This window comes from Bombina bombina, chromosome 7 (genome assembly GCF_027579735.1).
Source record: "Bombina bombina isolate aBomBom1 chromosome 7, aBomBom1.pri, whole genome shotgun sequence".
Taxonomy (NCBI): Eukaryota; Metazoa; Chordata; class Amphibia; order Anura; family Bombinatoridae; genus Bombina; species Bombina bombina.
Genome location: NC_069505.1, coordinates 264,030,021 through 264,049,306, shown reverse-complemented (window position 1 = coordinate 264,049,306; position 19,286 = coordinate 264,030,021). Strand labels below are relative to the sequence as shown.

The 19,286-nt window shown below is 38.2% G+C and overlaps 1 protein-coding gene across 1 annotated transcript in view; it reads right to left on the bottom strand.

Annotated features, from left to right (window-relative positions):
* Positions 1-19,286, bottom strand: part of ERC2 (ELKS/RAB6-interacting/CAST family member 2) — a 1,300,133-nt gene that overhangs the window by 648,355 nt on the left and 632,492 nt on the right. Inside the window, exon 11 of the mRNA XM_053720736.1 lies at positions 9,026-9,037. Coding sequence (XP_053576711.1) covers positions 9,026-9,037 — 12 coding nt within the window. The remainder of the gene's footprint in view (positions 1-9,025; positions 9,038-19,286) is intronic.

Genomic DNA, 19,286 nt, shown 5'->3' with positions numbered 1-19,286 from the left:
TTCTTTGAAGAAGGATTTGGACACAAGGATGGAACAACAATCTCTTGATTGATATTCCTGTTAGTGACTACCTTAGGTAAGAACCCAGGTTTAGTACGCAGAACTACCTTGTCTGAGTGAAAAATCAGATAAGGAGAATCACAATGTAAGGCTGATAACTCAGAGACTCTTCGAGCCGAGGAAATAGCCATTAAAAACAGAACTTTCCAAGATAACAATTTTATATCAATGGAATGAAGGGGTTCAAACGGAACACCCTGTAAAACGTTAAGAACTAAGTTTAAACTCCATGGCGGAGCAACAGCTTTAAACACAGGCTTGATCCTAGCTAAAGCCTGACAAAAGGCCTGGACGTCTGGATTTTCTGACAGACGCCTGTGTAACAAGATGGACAGAGCTGAAATCTGTCCCTTTAATGAACTAGCTGATAAACCCTTTTCTAAACCTTCTTGTAGAAAGGACAATATCCTAGCGATCCTAACCTTACTCCAGGAGTAACCTTTGGATTCGCACCAGTATAGGTATTTACGCCATATTTTATGGTAAATCCTTCTGGTAACAGGCTTCCTAGCCTGTATCAGGGTATCAATAACCGACTCAGAAAAACCACGTTTTGATAAAATCAAGCGTTCAATTTCCAAGCAGTCAGCTTCAGAGAAGTTAGATTTTGATGTTTGAATGGACCCTGTATCAGAAGGTCCTGTCTTAGAGGTAGAGACCAAGGCGGACAGGATGACATGTCCACTAGATCTGCATACCAAGTCCTGCGTGGCCATGCAGGCGCTATTAGAATCACTGATGCTCTCTCCTGTTTGATTTTGGCAATCAATCGAGGAAGCAGCGGGAAGGGTGGAAACACATAAGCCATCCCGAAGTTCCAAGGTGCTGTCAAAGCATCTATCAGAACCGCTCCCGGATCCCTGGATCTGGACCCGTAGAGAGGAAGTTTGGCGTTCTGGCGAGACGCCATGAGATCTATCTCTGGTTTGCCCCAACGTCGAAGTATTTGGGCAAAGACCTCCGGATGAAGTTCCCACTCCCCCGGATGAAAAGTCTGGCGACTCAAGAAATCCGCCTCCCAGTTCTCCACTCCCGGGATGTGGATTGCTGACAGGTGGCAAGAGTGAGACTCTGCCCAGCGAATTATCTTTGATACTTCCATCATTGCTAGGGAGCTTCTTGTCCCTCCCTGATGGTTGATGTAAGCTACAGTCGTGATGTTGTCCGACTGAAACCTGATGAACCCCCGAGTTGTTAATTGGGGCCAAGCCAGAAGGGCATTGAGAACTGCTCTCAATTCCAGGATGTTTATTGGAAGGAGACTCTCCTCCTGATTCCATAGTCCCTGAGCCTTCAGAGAATTCCAGACAGCGCCCCAACCTAGTAGGCTGGCGTCTGTTGTTACAATTGTCCAGTCTGGCCTGCTGAATGGCATCCCCCTGGACAGGTGTGGCCGATAAAGCCACCATAGAAGAGAATTTCTGGTCTCTTGATTCAGATTCAGAGTAGGGGACAAATCTGAGTAATCCCCATTCCACTGACTTAGCATGCACAATTGCAGCGGTCTGAGGTGTAGGCGTGCAAAAGGTACTATGTCCATTGCCGCTACCATTAAGCCGATCACCTCCATGCATTGAGCTACTGACGGGTGTTGAATGGAATGAAGGACACGGCATGCATTTTGAAGCTTTGTTAACCTGTCTTCTGTCAGGTAAATCTTCATTTCTACAGAATCTATAAGAGTCCCCAAGAATGGAACTCTTGTGAGAGGAAAAAGAGAACTCTTCTTTTCGTTCACTTTCCATCCATGCGACCTTAGAAATGCCAGAACTAACTCTGTATGAGACTTGGCAGTTTGAAAGCTTGAAGCTTGTATTAGAATGTCGTCTAGGTACGGAGCTACCGAAATCCCTCGCGGTCTTAGTACCGCCAGAAGGGCACCCAGAACCTTTGTGAAGATTCTTGGAGCCGTAGCCAATCCGAATGGAAGAGCTACAAACTGGTAGTGCCTGTCTAAGAAGGCAAACCTTAGATACCGGTGATGATCTTTGTGAATCGGTATGTGAAGGTAAGCATCTTTTAAATCCACTGTGGTCATGTACTGACCCTTTTGGATCATGGGTAAGATTGTCCGAATAGTTTCCATTTTGAACGATGGAACTCTTAGGAATTTGTTTAGAATCTTTAAATCTAAGATTGGCCTGAAAGTTCCCTCTTTTTTGGGAACCACAAACAGGTTTGAGTAGAACCCTTGTCCTTGTTCCGACCGCGGAACCGGATGGATCACTCCCATTAATAACAGATCTTGTACACAGCGTAGAAATGCTTCTTTCTTTATCTGGTTTGTTGACAACCTTGACAGATGAAATCTCCCTCTTGGGGGAGATAATTTGAAGTCTAGAAGGTATCCCTGAGATATGATCTCTAGCGCCCAGGGATCCTGAACATCTCTTGCCCAGGCCTGGGCGAAGAGAGAAAGTCTGCCCCCCACTAGATCCGGTCCCGGATCGGGGGCTCTCGGTTCATGCTGTCTTTGGGGCAGCAGCAGGTTTCCTGGCCTGCTTGCTCTTGTTCCAGGACTGGTTAGGCTTCCAGCCTTGCCTGTAACGAGCAACAGCTCCCTCCTGTTTTGGTGCAGTGGAGGTTGATGCTGCTCCTGTTTTGAAATTCCGAAAGGGACGAAAATTAGACTGTCTAGCCTTAGCTTTGGCTTTGTCTTGAGGTAGGGCGTGGCCCTTACCTCCTGTAATGTCAGCGATAATTTCTTTCAAACCGGGCCCAAATAAAGACTGCCCCTTGAAAGGTATATTAAGTAATTTGGACTTAGAAGTAACATCAGCTGACCAGGATTTTAGCCACAGCGCCCTACGTGCCTGTATGGCGAATCCTGAGTTCTTAGCCGTAAGTTTGGTTAAATGTACTACGGCCTCCGAAATGAATGAATTAGCTAGTTTAAGGACTCTAAGCCTGTCCGTAATGTCGTCTAGCGTAGATGAACTAAGGTTCTCTTCCAGAGACTCAATCCAAAATGCTGCCGCAGCCGTAATCGGCGCGATACATGCAAGGGGTTGCAATATAAAACCTTGTTGAACAAACATTTTCTTAAGGTAACCCTCTAATTTTTTATCCATTGGATCTGAAAAAGCACAGCTATCCTCCACCGGGATAGTGGTACGCTTAGCTAAAGTAGAAACTGCTCCCTCCACCTTAGGGACCGTTTGCCATAAGTCCCGAGTGGTGGTGTCTATTGGAAACATCTTTCTAAATATTGGAGGGGGTGAGAACGGCACACCGGGTCTATCCCACTCCTTAGTAACAATTTCAGTTAGTCTCTTAGGTATAGGAAAAACGTCAGTACTCGCCGGTACCGCAAAGTATTTATCCAACCTACACAGTTTCTCTGGTATTGCAACGGTGTTGCAATCATTGAGAGCTGCTAAGACCTCCCCTAGTAATACACGGAGGTTCTCCAATTTAAATTTAAAATTTGAAATATCTGAATCCAATCTGTTTGGATCAGAACCGTCACCTACAGAATGAAGCTCTCCGTCCTCATGCTCTGCAAGCTGTGACGCAGTATCAGACATGGCCCTAGTATTGTCAGCGCACTCTGTTCTCACCCCAGAGTGATCACGCTTGCCTCTTAGTTCTGGTAATTTAGACAAAACTTCAGTCATAACAGTAGCCATATCTTGTAATGTTATCTGTAATGGCCGCCCAGATGTACTAGGCGCCATAATATCACGCACCTCCCGGGCGGGAGATGCAGGTACTGCCGCGTGAGGCGAGTTAGTCGGCATAACTCTCCCCTCGCTGTTTGGTGAAATTTGTTCAAATTGTACAGATTGACTTTTATTTAAAGTAGCATCAATACAGTTAGTACATAAATTTCTATTGGGCTCCACCTTGGCATTGGAACAAATGACACAGATATCTTCCTCTGAGTCAGACATGTTTAACACACTAGCAATAAACTTGCAACTTGGTTATAATCTTTTTTAGCAAAAACGTACTGTGCCTCAAAGAGGTACTAAACGATTAAATGACAGTTGAAATAATGAACTGAAAAACAGTTATAGCATCAAACTTTAAAACAACACAACTTTTAGCAAAGGTTTGTTCCCATTAGAAAAATAACAATAATTAAATTTGACATAAAAATTACAGAGCAACGTTTTTATTCACAGTCAATATAAAATTCTCACAGCTCTGCTGAGAGAATCTACCTCCCTCCAAAGAAGTTTGAAGACCCCTGAGATCTGTCAGAGATGAACCGGATCATGCAGGAAATATAAGAGTAACTGACTGGAATTTTTTGATGCGTAGCAAAGAGCGCCAAAAACGGCCCCTCCCCCTCACACACAGCAGTGAAGAGAAACGAAACTGTCACAATTAAAACCAAACAACTGCCAAGTGGAAAATAATGCCCAAATATTTATTCACTCAGTACCTCAGAAATGTAAACGATTCTACATTCCAGCAAAAACGTTTAACATGATAAATACTTATTAAAAGGATTAGTGACTTTTAACAGAGTAGTTCCGGTGAAATACCATCCCCAGAATACTGAAGTGTATACATACATGTCATTATAACGGTATGGCAGGATTTTCTCATCAATTCCATTCAGAAAATAAAAACTGCTACATACCTCAATGCAGATTCATCTGCCCGCTGTCCCCTGATCTGAAGCTTTTACCTCCCTCAGATGGCCGAGAACAGCAATATGATCTTAACTACTCCGGTTAAAATCATAGTAAAAAACTCTGGTAGATTCTTCCTCAAACTCTGCCAGAGAAGTAATAACACGCTCCGGTGCTATTGTAAAATAACAAACTTTTGATTGAAGTCATAAAAACTAAGTATAATCACCATAGTCCTCTCACACATCCTATCTAGTCGTTGGGTGCAAGAGAATGACTGGGACTGACGTAGAGGGGAGGAGCTATATGCAGCTCTGCTGGGTGAATCCTCTTGCATTTCCTGTTGGGGAGGAGTTATATCCCAGAAGTAATGATGACCCGTGGACTGATCACACATAACAGAAGAAATCTTGCTTTTAGTTTGTATATCCTATGCCTTTTCATAAAGATTTAGCTTGCTTGTAGTTTGTATATCCTATGCATTTTCATAAAGATTTAGCTTGCTTTTAGTTTGTATATCCTATGCATTTTCATAAAGATTTAGTTTGTTTTTAGTTTGTATATCCTATGCATTTTCATAAAGATTTAGTTTGTTTTTAGTTTGTATATCCTATGCCTTTTCATAAAGATTTAGTTTGTTTTTAGTTTGTATATCCTATGCCTTTTCATAAAGATTTAGATTGCTTTTAGTTTGTATATCCTATGCCTTTTCATAAAGATTTAGCTTGCTTTTAGTTTGTATATCCTATGCATTTTCATAAAGATTTAGCTTGCTTTTAGTTTGTATATCCTATGCATTTTCATAAAGATTTAGCTTGCTTTTAGTTTGTATATCCTATGCATTTTCATAAAGATTTAGTTTGTTTTTAGTTTGTATATCCTATGCATTTTCATAAAGATTTAGCTTGCTTTTAGTTTGTATATCCTATGCATTTTCATAAAGATTTAGCTTGCTTTTAGTTTGTATATCCTATGCATTTTCATAAAGATTTAACTGAAACTCACTATAGGGTTACTATACTCTTTCTGACAGGTAGAAAGTAAATCTGACAGTTGTTCTTCCTACTGATAAATGAACTATTACTCACACTTTATAAACTTAGTTCTCATTAAGAACTTATCTCACTCACTAAAGCTTTATTATGTACAAGCAGGAGTTGGAAAGTTAAAGGGACAGTTCACCCAAAACATTTCTCCCATTTAAATTGTTCCCAATGATCCATTTTACCTGCTGGAATGTATTAAATTGTTTACAAGTAGCTCATTTACCCCTATTTTGGCCTTTGAAATAGCCTGTGGTTTCCCAACCTATACTGAAAGTTTTGATACTGGAGTCTCAGTCATTGAATAGCCTAAGTAAACACAGCCAGCAGAAGAAATGACACTCCCATTGTAATAGGCTGTGGTTTAAAAGCACAAAACCAGCTACTTCATATACACAAATAAACCTGAAAATGCAATTTCTCATACATTTTATACTCTGCAGCTGGTATAACAAGTCATTAAAAATACATTAATATAAAAAATTTTTTACAGTGTACTGTCTCTTTAATTAGTTCTTAGTTTTCCATTATTGCCTTCATTATGAAGTGACCAGAGTCAGTTTTACTATGTCTTATGCACATACCCAGCTGTCTAGTGAAGATTAGCTCCTTTTTACTAACAAACTAAGGTTTATATATCACAATGTTAACTTCTTACCTGAACATGTATATTTTATGCAAGCACCCTCTTCATTTCAATTCGCTGTAGCTTGACATACTATATTATACAGACCCCGTGATTGCTACTGTTATTTGTTGTTCCTTCTCTCATAGAATAGGCCCACAACCTCCTGCCAGACAGATATAAGTTCTGCTAGATGGTTAGAAGTAGGTTCCCACCTTTTTATTTATAGAGACCTGATTCCTCCTCCTCCCTCAGCCGGCGAGGGTGAGGAGGGGTCCTATGCAGTAGTTTGAAGCAACTACTCCTAATTCCACACGCTTTACTTAACTAGCAACACACATTTTCTATTACAGAGTTTGTATAAACCTCACCTGTAGTATCTTGACAGACATATTAACATAATAACTCACAACAATACCACTACCCCCTAATAAGAGTTAATTATTATATTATACAGGAGCTTAATCTAGCCTTAATGCAACTGAGCATGAGAGCTACGTACAAGTGACCATTTACTAAGGTAGTGATATTATCCATTGCAACACACAATAAATACGCATCTCCGGGGAATTTTCTTTATCTTTTTTTTTTTCTCTCTTTTATACTATACAAAATAGAAGTTACCTTATGATTACTATTGTTATTAGCGGTTCTTGCCCGCTGTTTTTCTATACCTTATATACACACTACACAAAAAGAAGATCATTATGTAGATCACATTACCTCAGGTAATTATTTATTTATAAAATATTTTACCAGGAAGGATACATTGAGATTTCTCTTGTTTTCAAGTATGTCCTGGGTACACAAAACATTGCATTGATACAATGGGTATAATAAAATACAAAAACAATAATAATACACAATATATGCAAACATTTAACATAGAACTGGTAGGAAATATATAATCAACCATGACAGGTGCATTCTGTTTTGAGATATGTAGAGAGGGATCTCTTAAAGGATATTAGGCTTGGGGAAGTTTTAAAAGTGTGCGGGAGGTCGTTCCATAATTGTGGTGCTCTGTAGGAAAAGGAGGATCGAGCTGCTTTCTTTTTGTATTGAGGCAGACTATATAATGTGCTGGTACTGGATCGGAGGTTATAGGAGGTAGGAATAGTTGGGGAGAGCATTCTGCTCAGGTAGGGTGGGAGTTTCCCAGAAAGGCTCTTAAACACAAGGCAGGAAAGATGGAGGGTGCGTCTGGATTCCAGCGACAGCCAGTTTAGTTCTTTTAGCATGTCACAATGGTGGGTCCTGTAGTTACATTGTAGCACAAAGCGGCAGAACGAGTTATACAATGTATTAAGTTTATCAAGGTGAGTTTGCGGTGCAGGTGCGTATACTACGTCCCCGTAATCCATGATAGGCATCAGCATTTGCTGTACAATCTTTTCCTTTACTGTAGGGCTGAGGCAGGATTTGTTTCTGTACAGGGCACCAAGTTTTTGATAAAGTTTGGATGCAAGTTTTTCTATGTGGAGGCCAAAAGATAGATTGGGGTCTAACAACATACCCAAGTACTTGAAAGAGTGGACTGTGGTCAGTGTGCAATTGGATTTTGTTTTGATGCGTAGATGAGAATTTTGTAATTTGTGTAATTTAGGTCTCGTTCCAAAGATCATTGTGACAGTTTTGTCAGTGTTTAGGAAGAGTTTGTTTTTTAAGATCCACTTTTCTACCTCTGTGACCTGGTCTTGGAGCACTGCCTCAAGCTGCGGTAGATTGGAATTGTTTGCATAGATTACAGTGTCATCTGAATACATGTATATAGTTGAGGATTTGCAGAAATTAGGCAAATCATTTATAAATAATGTGAATAGTAGGGGGCCGAGAATGGAACCTTGGGGAACACCACATGTGACTGGGAGAGGGAGGGAGTCGCTGTCAGAAATGGAAACATATTGTGATCGATCCGATACATCCAAACCAGGTTAACGGACGATCAGCAATACCAGAGTTTTTTAGTTTGAGCAGTAGTATGTCGTTGTCTACTATGTCAAAGGCCTTTGCAAAATCAAGGAAAATAGCTCCAGTTATGTCTCCTTGTTCCATGCTAGTTTGGATGTCGTTGCAAACTTTTAGGAGGGCAGTTGTAGTGGAGTGATTCGGACAAAAACCTGATTGATCAGGGGTCAGATAGTTAGATTGTTGGTAATACTCACATAGTTGCGTATGAACACATTTTTCTAAAATGTTTGACAATACTGGGAGCAATGATATAGGGCGATAGTTAGAAAGCAAAGTTAACTCCCCACTTTTATGGATAGGCACTACTCTTGCAGTTTTCCAAAGTTTGGGTATGTATCCAGACACCAAGGAATCATTAATTAGGGTTGTGACAGGTTTAGCAATTGCCAGCGCACTGAGCTTCAACAGCATTGCTGGGATTTGATCAGGTCCAGACTGGTTTTTCATTTTTAGATTATTAAGGTGTTTCTTAATGACATTGATGGGTACAGGTCTAAAATTGAACTCCTCTATATTGGGTCTTTGCTGATATAGTGGGGCCTGATCCACATTTGTAGTTTCAGGATGCGTGTCATTTATTAGTTTGTCAATCAGGGTAGTGGAGCATCCGACAAAATAACTATTAAAGACATTTGCTACTTCTAAGGGGAAATATTTTCCAGAGGCTACCTGTTGTTTGCATAGCAGTGGAACAGCTGAAATGAAGTTCTGTGTATTTTCTTGTGAGATTGGGGCAGATATACTTTAAAATCAGGCTGAAGGAGAGAGATATATTAGCATCAGATTGGCCTGCAAAAAATTTAAAGGAATGGGGAGGGTATATCTATGGACATTTGAGCTAAGGGTCATTCAAGCAAAAACACAGGGAAAGTTGAAAAATACAGAGATAAGACAGAGGTATTCATGTAAGGGAATAGAACCATTAAACAAAGTACAAAAAATATATATGGGCCTTAGCTGGTTATATGTATCGTTTGACTTTTACCTTAACAATATTTGCCTAATGTAAACTCTTCTGTAATTGTATGTGACCTTTGCTAGTATAACATGTTATGTGTACTAATTCCTCAATAAAAATTCATTTAAAAAAACAACAAAGAAACAGCCTTTACAAAAATGTCTAAAATGATGTTTATTGTTAAATGTGTGATAAAGTAACAAAGAAATTAACAATGTTAATGCGATTCACGTATACTAAAATTGGAGGCATTTTATTGGAGGACAGTAACCCCTCCCAGTATAGGAACATCAGTTAATAAAGCATAATAAATTTAAATGTCCTCTTTCATATGCAGATGAAGATCTGATGCTGTTTTGAAGGCAAAAGGTGGTCAAACCAAATATTGATTAGATTTAGATTTTTCTTTTATTCACTCATTTAGAATTTTGCTAATTGATCAAAATAAACTATTAACATTTCTATTTTTGAAAGTGTTCTTACTTTATAGCACATAGTATATAATCATTCCTCATGAAGAAGGTAAACAGGAAGTTAAAAGGGATTTAAACAGGCACCCCTTCATTGTGCCAATGCTAGTGGAATATTTAGTGGAACTATTAGACCTCAGTTTAGACTCAGCTACTTCAGTACTATCAACAGATTTAGGGTACAGTGATGGGGTCCAATGTGGCTCCATCATTTGCTTATCTATATTTTATAATTTTTAAAACAAGAGGTGGCTTTTTATTGGAGATACATTGATAATCTATGCATCCCCTGGTTGGGGATTGAACAAGCATTGGTCTCCTGGTTTGATTCGCTGAATCAACTGGGCCATCCGGTCACAATCAAATTAACTTGATCTTAGATTTTATAACACAGGGACACAGTTGATCACATCATTATATATATATATATATATATATATATATATATATATACACATACATCTAGTTACTGACAGCCCTATTTAGGGCTAACCTATGAGCACAAATGTAGAGGGGTAAACATCTTAAGGAATAAATTAATGCTTACGGATCCTGAACACTGCTAAAAAAACAGCAATGGTTAAAAAGCTCAAAAGTGGGGGCATATGGTTGTCCCAGCTGTACCACCTGTAATTCCAATACACATGCTATAAAGTATTATCTTACATGTGCTACAAAATATGTTGTGTCTGCTCAACAGTAATTATGGACTATTCTATGGGCCACATTACAAGTGGCACGCTAAGCAGTAAATTAACTTTTCACTTGTAAATGATCAGGATTCTTTTTACAAGAATTTTAGTAACATATTCTCATATACCCCAGCCTGTTTTTTTATGATCTCATAAATGCTATAAGGCTTAATAACTTTTGTAGTAAGAATCCCTTTCCCTGCTGAATTGTCCTGTGAACTGTGATGTGAGGTGAGTCTTTAAATAATCAGATAATTGTCTGCTTTTAAGAAAAAGTAACAAAAATGAAGAACTGTCAGTCGGCCATTAGCAAAAACAGCTAGGCCAAAGACATTTTTATATCAACTGCCAATTTTCTTTTAAAACGAATCAGTGCTTAATGAAAATGGCCTTTTGTGCATTCAGCTGAAATGTAAACTGTATATGCCTATAAAGTTAAAGAGTATAAGTGAATACTTGAAGACATACATTGTTTTTGGAAAAAATCCCAACCTCCAGTAATTTTTATATCCTAAGCACTCAAATTATTAGCACCTATGTGACACTAGATAAGGCTGTCAACATTCTAAAACCAAATATGCCATCTGTTCCCAAACTAAATACAATTAGTAATATGTCTATACAAAATTACAGAAATTGTTTTCTTTGCTCTGTTTTTTGTGCTTAAATATATATTTTCAGTCTCTGTAAGTGAAATCAATTATATCAAGCTTCATGAGTATCAATTGTTTATAGGGACTTTAAACACTATGGGCCAGATTACAAGTGGCACGCTAATGCTAGCATGTGACTCGATAAGCAGTATCACTGGGCAATGCTAAAATTAGTGCTGACATCACTTTAGCTCTCCTATTACTTTTAACGGATTTCACGGCCATGCTAAATAGTGCAAATATTGCAAGATGAAAATTATGATAAAAAAACACCCAAATAGCACTAGAAGAATTGCTATGACTTGAGATCTGAAGTAAAGTGTAGGGGTTGTTTTTTTTTTTGCAAAACAGATCTAAAACATATTAAAACAAAAATTAAACTCATATATACTGTACATATTTTTAATAATAAAAAAATATATATTTATAGTGATAAAAATGTTTTAACAGGGTTAAAAAGGAATATGGTATATGAAAGGTGTTTCACTGTGAAGGGCTTGTATATATGTATGCATACATGCAGGTAGGTATGTATATATATATATATATATATATATATATATATATATATATATATATATATATATATATGAAATGTGCATTCATTTAATTTGTGACAAAAATCGTATATGTTAACGAAAACAAATGTAAATGTTTAAAATTCAGTATCCAAAACGGATAGTGAAGCCACGAATATTTGGGGAAAAGAATTTCAACCGATATTTGTTAGATACTAGTTATAGTATCTTTCCTATAGAAATGCCTGAAATCCCCCACCTCGGATGATATCTCTCTGCTGCACGAATCCAGCTACAGCGACGGACCCAAGCGAAAGCCACCGTACAAGTACCATCCTTTGGATCTACCACCAGACTACGAGGGGTATATTTATCAAGCTCCGTATGGAGCTTGATGTCCCGTGTTTCCGGCGAGACCGCTGCTCCATAACCTGTCCGGCTGCTCTGAGGCGGGGGACAGAAATCGACAGAAATCAACCTGATCGAATACAATCTGGTTGATTGATACCCCCTGCTAGCGGCTGATTGGCCGTGAATCTGCAGGGGGCGGTATTGCACCAGCAGTTCACAAGAACTGCTGGTGCAATGATAAATGCAGACAGCATATGCTGTCTGCATTTATCGATGTGCAGCGGACATAATCCACTATATCGGATCATGTCCGCTCGCACCATAATAAAAAGGCCCCCAAAACTCTACCATACTCCAAGAGATGAAACAGATCCATAAAGACAAGATCCCATAACCTAGTACACCAAAGGTCTCTCCTTTACAGAAGCGGCAACTTACTGCATATCGATTGAGATATGTTCTAGTAAGTGGAACTTATCACCGGGAAATAAACTTTGTTATCCAAATTACCTTACACTGGGAAGTGTACACTGCAAATCAAATTTAGTGCTGGAACAAACGTGTTTCTCATACTTTGTACTCTATATACTTGGGATCCCATGTACTACAGCTCATGTTTCCTGTTGATTTAGGAATTTACTTGTACTCTCCCGCTGTACCTTACTGAGTCTGCAATAGTACATTCCTGCACAGCCTGCTCTCTAAATTAGTTTGATATCTTCTTCATATTTGGAGGCATTCTACTTTATATATATATATATATATATATATATATATATATATATATATATATATATATATATATATACACAAATATAAATGTGTGTTTGTGTATTTATGCATGTTAATGTATGTGTATACATGTGTATTTATTTGTTTACACATGTAAATATGGATATATATATACATACACACACATTTGAGCCCTTCCCAACATTTCAGAATGTTAAAAGATCATCTGAATGATATTGAGATATTAAGAGTGGCAAAACATTTTGTACAACATCAACATCCTACTAGTGCATTAGAAGTAAAATGAACTATTTACCAAAAATTCTAAGAGATGGAAATAGGTTAAAAAATTACTTTATAAAGAGGCCAAGGGAATTTTCTATTTAGGCACCAAGGAATCAAAACGTATAAATGCCAGAAGGCATGTGGATCTTTACCTAGGATAAAGTATAGTGTAATGTGTACATAGACTTCTTATATACTAGATAGCAGAGTGCTTTATGGAATGTTGTAATAAAAATAATTATTATATATATATATACAGTACTTAATATGTCAGTATTTTTTTATTTTATTTTTTGCTGAAAGAACTTTGTACGTGGCTTGATTCTTGCGTCCTTTACAAAGATAAATCTGCCCAATTCCAGCCTTGCTGAAGAACTTCCAGATCATCACCGATCCTCCTCCAAATTTTACAGTGGGTGTGAGACACTGTGGCTTGTAGGCCTCTCCAGTTCTCTGTCCAACTATTAGATAACCAGGTGTTGTGCAAAGCTGAAAATTGGACTAATCAGAGAAGATGACCTTACTCCAGTCCTCTATGGTTTAGTCCTTATGGTCTTTTGCAAACCTCAGCCTGGCTCGTCTTTGCTTCTCACTGATGAAGGGCTTTTTCTAGCCTTGTATGACTTCCGCCCCCCTATCCTTGTCATGCACTTCATTCCATCTGCCTTTTGCCATTCTTTTTGTAAGGCATTTGATTTCAACCTACGGTTGTTGAGTGACATTCAAATCAGCTAGCAATCATCCCGGCAGGTGGAGAGTCGTTTTCGCCCTCTGCCAGTAGCTTTGTTGTCCCCAATGTCTGCTGCTTGATCATGCTCTAGCCTCTTATTGACCGCTGTCTTTGAAGTTTTAAGGCTGGAAGCAACCTGGCGCTCACTGTATTCCTCTGCCAGTAAAGACAGAATTTATTATATTTTTTTTTTATTTATTTACTTTTGAGGTACTACTGGCACTGTTTTTGCCATCCAGCTGGTCCTATTGCTAGAGGATAGTGATGACCACAGCAGTGGTTTTTATACTTTTCCTCATTAAATAAGATTAGGTTCAGGCGATCACCTAATCAGTACCTCATTAAGTAGAATGAGGTGCGACTGTATTTTGGAATTCAACAGACACAAACACTGGAATTGAATGGCTGCCAAACATGTAGAGATGCTGATTTAAGAAAATAAATTGGAGTGTTTTCTTATTTTTTTCCCAGATATATATATATATATATATATGCACATGCACACACGCACTCGCACACACACATACATATATACACCTTAAGGTTATTGAATTTTAGCAAAATCTACTGTATAACCTAGTGAACTTGTTAAATTAGCAATATAGAAAAACAACTTGTCAATTATTAATAAAAAATTTTAAACATAATATTCCTAAAAAGGACAATAAAATAAGATTGCATCAAAAGCAATTATTACACAGCATTGAATATGAAAACAAGTGGGTTGTATCCAGATAGCATAATGAGAGTGGGGCAAAAACCACACACACTCAAAGCCAACTCTTCTCCCAACCACCAACCCCTCTAGGCCAAATCCCCTCACCATATCCTACAATGCTCATCTATTAATCACATCCCTGTAAAAGCCTACAACAGTCCCAGAGGCCCAGACTGTGCTGTAGAAATCAACCTTGCCGATTACAAAAACACATTTATTTATATTCTATAATATCTAAAACTTACAACAACCCAGGTGCCATTTCACTCAGCCAATTCCAGACCAAGGACAGCTTGGCAGTTATAAAAAGCAATACACAAAGTGTCCTTTGTGTTTAACTCAGGTATAAACCAAATCCTAAGGTCAAGCTAAGAGCACTGGAAAAGCTCACCAGAAACAGAAGGGTGTACCTATATGACCACAGTTACGCCAGCATAGTGGAAAACAGGCAGGGAAAAGTATGCAATGTCTAGGGAACTATGTGCCATCTAACAAATAACTTATAGTGAAGATGAAAAATAGGAACACAATGGATGGCACTGGCAGACCAAGTAGTGGCTTTTGTTCCCTAACAAGATTTCAGATCTATCTTGATATCTATCCCCTTCTCACATTATTATAGATAGCATGTCTTAAAGGGACATAAAACAAGTTGGGATAGAGATAAAATATAATAATATGTACTTTACCTTTAAATTTATACTGCAGTGCCTCACCATTAACCCTTTCTTTTAAGTTTCCGAATTGTACAGCTCTAACTCCCCCCACGCATTTCCTTCTATGGCTGTATCTAAATCTACTGGTGCTTTAGTAGAATGCAAAAATGCACAGCAATTATCTGCTGGAGCATGCCTAGAAGCTGTTAAATACAATGCCTGTGTTTCTGATGCTAAACACTGATAAGGGGGGGATCAGACTACTCCAGACAGCATGGCTATGTAATTAATTTAGCTTATTATTGAAAATTATTTTAAAATTCTTGCCAGCAATTTTTAAACTATTTTTTATGCAAACAATTTTTACTTAATTAGCCCTTTTATGATATGCACATATCTCAACATGTTTTATGGCATTTTAAAGTGAGGACAATTAGGTAATGATAATTAAATTAAAAGGGACCTGCAAAGCTGAGAGCCAATCCATCACCTAGATTCACAAACTCATCAAAGAGCTCCAGGAGATAATCACTGTGCATTTTTGCATTCTACTAAAGCACCAGTAGATTTAGATACAGCCATAGAAGGAAATGTGTGGGGGGAGTTGGAGCTGCACAATTCGGAAACTTAAAAGAGAAGGAATAATTTGAAATGAAGTCTTTTAGACAGAGCGCACAACTGAGATAAATAGAATTAGGAGCCTTTCTGATACAAATCCATGAATTCCTTCTATAATGCTATATGATTGTCATCCAAACAGTAGAGGGAACATCTAAAATAGTGCACAGGAGACAGGCTAGGGGCCACCATCGACCACTGTCTTGGCTTCTTACACATAGCAGCACAGCACCCTAACCTTAACAATCTCATTGGGTATATAGACTGATATGCTCTGGCATGGCAGGTTCTACAGAAGATCCTCGAAAAGCAAATGGGAGGACATGGAAGCCTTTTCCAGTTCAATCCACCTCATGAACTTCATTTTTGGTTTCAAAATAAAGTATAATATTGGGGGGGGGGGGGTGCTAAACCCCCTTCCAAAACTGGATTCAGCAAGAAAGCTGATATATTTACATTTATTAGAGAATAGCTCATAAGTATCTGTTGTTCTGTTTGGTGGAAGGAATGACACCATGTCTTTATCCACTTATTTTATTCTACTCCATATTTGATGTTCAATGGACAATAGATTAAGTATTCACAGTTTTTCCATCAACAATCTGATATCTGAAGCCCAATGTTACTCAATTGACATAAAATATTTCTCCTCTCAAAGGTCTTGTGGGGGTGTGAACATAATTTTGGTCCATTTTTAGTACCGTCAACCTAACCCATCATTTAAGAGATTAGGAAATGTCCACTTTCACATAGAAGATTTGTCATGTTACCAGTCATATAAATAAGGGTACTCAGTGCTGTGTAAATTTATTTAAATAGTTTTAATCCACTCCCATTTTTGCTGATCTAATCCTGCCATTTCATAGGTAAGATAATCATCATTTTCAAACTAAACCAGTGAAAACCAATGGGGTAATGTAGCCACTGATTTCAAATAGGAGTTTCCTCTTTTTACCATGAGTAAACTCATGCTTGCCCTTCATTAATATGAGAAGAAAAACCATAAGTTTATAAAGTGATTCTAAGCAGGCAGGCAGACATGATTCGCTGTAGAAAATCATGTCCGCCCGACATTGCTAAATGCCAACAGCATAGGCTTTCGGCATTTAACTTTGCTCAAGCATTTCTAGTGAAATGCTTGTGCATTGCCGCCCCCTGCACATTCGTGGCCGCTAACAGGGGGGGGGGGGGGGGGTCAATCATCACGATCATATCTGACCAGGATGATTGCAGTCTGCCAACTAAAAGGTGGCGGACGAGTTAAGGAGCAGCGGTTTTAAGACCGCTGCTTCTTAACTTGTGTTTCCGGCATTGCCAGAAGGTTCTCTTGGAATAAGCAGCATTCGCTGCTTGGTAAATATACCCCTAAGGCTCAAACATGTAACTAGGGGCTCTGGCACATGATGTCATTAACAACAAAAGGAAGTCATGCAATGCATAATCCAAATAGAGGAATAATTCTCTACAAATATAATAACACTTCATAACCTACTGCAGGTTTAAATATGACAAGAAACCTGAGTAGATAAGAACATTAATAAGCGCAAGAGAAACAATTTCCTAAGTCAAAAAGGAAAATAAATTGTGCCTGGAAAGCTTAATCTTATCTATGAAATATTAAAATACATTAAAATATAATAAACACAAAAGAAATATTAAACAACTTTACTCCCCTATTAGGTAGGTGGATGTTTCCTCCATGGGATCCTTCTTCTCCATCCTGAATATCACAATCTGGATATAATAGGAGCCAAAACACTATACCTAAGGAATAAACAAATACTCATAGTGTAATAGGTTTGTATAAATTGTAAGACAAATATTTGTATCGCTCTCATAAACAGATGAGTTCAAAATGCAAAAATCAACGGCTTGATGGTCCACTCAATTTTCAGTAGTCCATTTGATGAGTCATATAAGTGAATTAAGTGTTTCTCAACACTCCCAGTAGTATGCAGCATAATAGATCCAATATTATTTACTACAATTTGTAAATTCTAAGGATCTAATCCTTGTATACTACACCCATATGTGTCCAAGGGCTTCACAAATCTGCTTTTAGTTTAGGGGGACGATTTAACATGCTGCAAATGCAGCTGTTTCCGTGTGAGCCTTCAGGCTCACTGGGAACATAAGTTAAGAAGCAGCAGTCGTAAGCGCGCTGCTCCTTAACTCATCTGCCAACTCTGAGGTGGCGGACAGCAATCATCCCAATCAGATACGATCGGGATGATTGACACCCCCTGCCAGTGGCCGATTGGCAGCGAATGTGCAGGGGTGGCATTGCACAAGCATTTCACCAGAAATGCTTGTGCAATGTTAAATACCGACAACGTATGCTGTCGGCATTTAGCGATGTTGGGCAGACATGTCCTACAGCGGATCATTTGTTAAATCGGCCCCTAGGAATCAATTAGAATTAAATTTGAATATATCTATAATTACAGATTTGTGAAATTGTAAGAATATACTAAAAAAGAAAAAAAACACTTAACAGAGAAAACATATGTATCACATGTACTATGAAACGAGAAACTAAAGCATCAAGGACAAAACACACATTTTATTTCTATAGTGATATTAAATTCTAAGACTAACTGTATACTGAATAAAGATGAAGAATTTGAAATTATCGAAATAAAATGTGTTTATCAATTCTAACTCATTTAAAATCAGCATGTTACTGTTATATTAGTTATCTTGGTATAGAAAACTTTTTGTGCTATCTATAAAAATCAAAAAGCTTTGTGGTAGGAGAATCCTTTCTACTTATCATTAGGAGGAGTATTTACTCTTTTTCTACATGTTACGTATATACTTCTCAAGTTGCTCAATTTTTTGTTTTTATCTTCTCCAAGTTGGCAAGACTATGGGGCCGAATTATCAAGCTGCGAATGGAGCTTGATGCCCCGCTGCTCCATAACTTGTCCGTCTGCTCTGAGGATGCGAACGTCAATCCGCCCGCTCCAATATGATCAGGCTGATTGACACCCCCTGCTAGCGGCCATTGGCCGCGAATCTGCAGGGGGGCGGCATTGCACAAGCAGTTCACAAGAACTGCTTGTGCAATGATAAATGCCGAAAGCATATGCTGTCAGCATTTATCGATGTGCGGCGGACGTGATAGGCTACATCGTATCATGTCCGCTCACACTTTTATAAATCGGCCCCTATGTATCCTTTTACCATCAAAGCCAGAACCGGAATAAAGTAATAGATGAACAGTCCATGAGGGAGAATTTGGCTTAGAATAAACCTTATCTTGACGGTTGTATCTCAATTTTTTTTTTGCATTTTATTTGAACAGCTATTTTTGTAAACTGTAATCTCTCCTTATATATATATATAGTTGCATTTAATGAAATTACTCTTTTTGTTTGTCCTCTACATTATTTGGAGTTCTGAAAATCTAATGAACCATCAGATCATTGATTTACATAAACATAAGATATTTTGACTTCATCAAATGCAATACCAATAATTTTTGTTATATATATCTTTATTACAATATGAGTCTTTATTCCTTAGAAAGCAGATGTTGTGTGTCTGCTGTACCCAGCTTACAGTAAAAATCCAAATAACGCAAGTGGTTGGTGGAGTTAGGCCATTGAAAAACAGTAGCA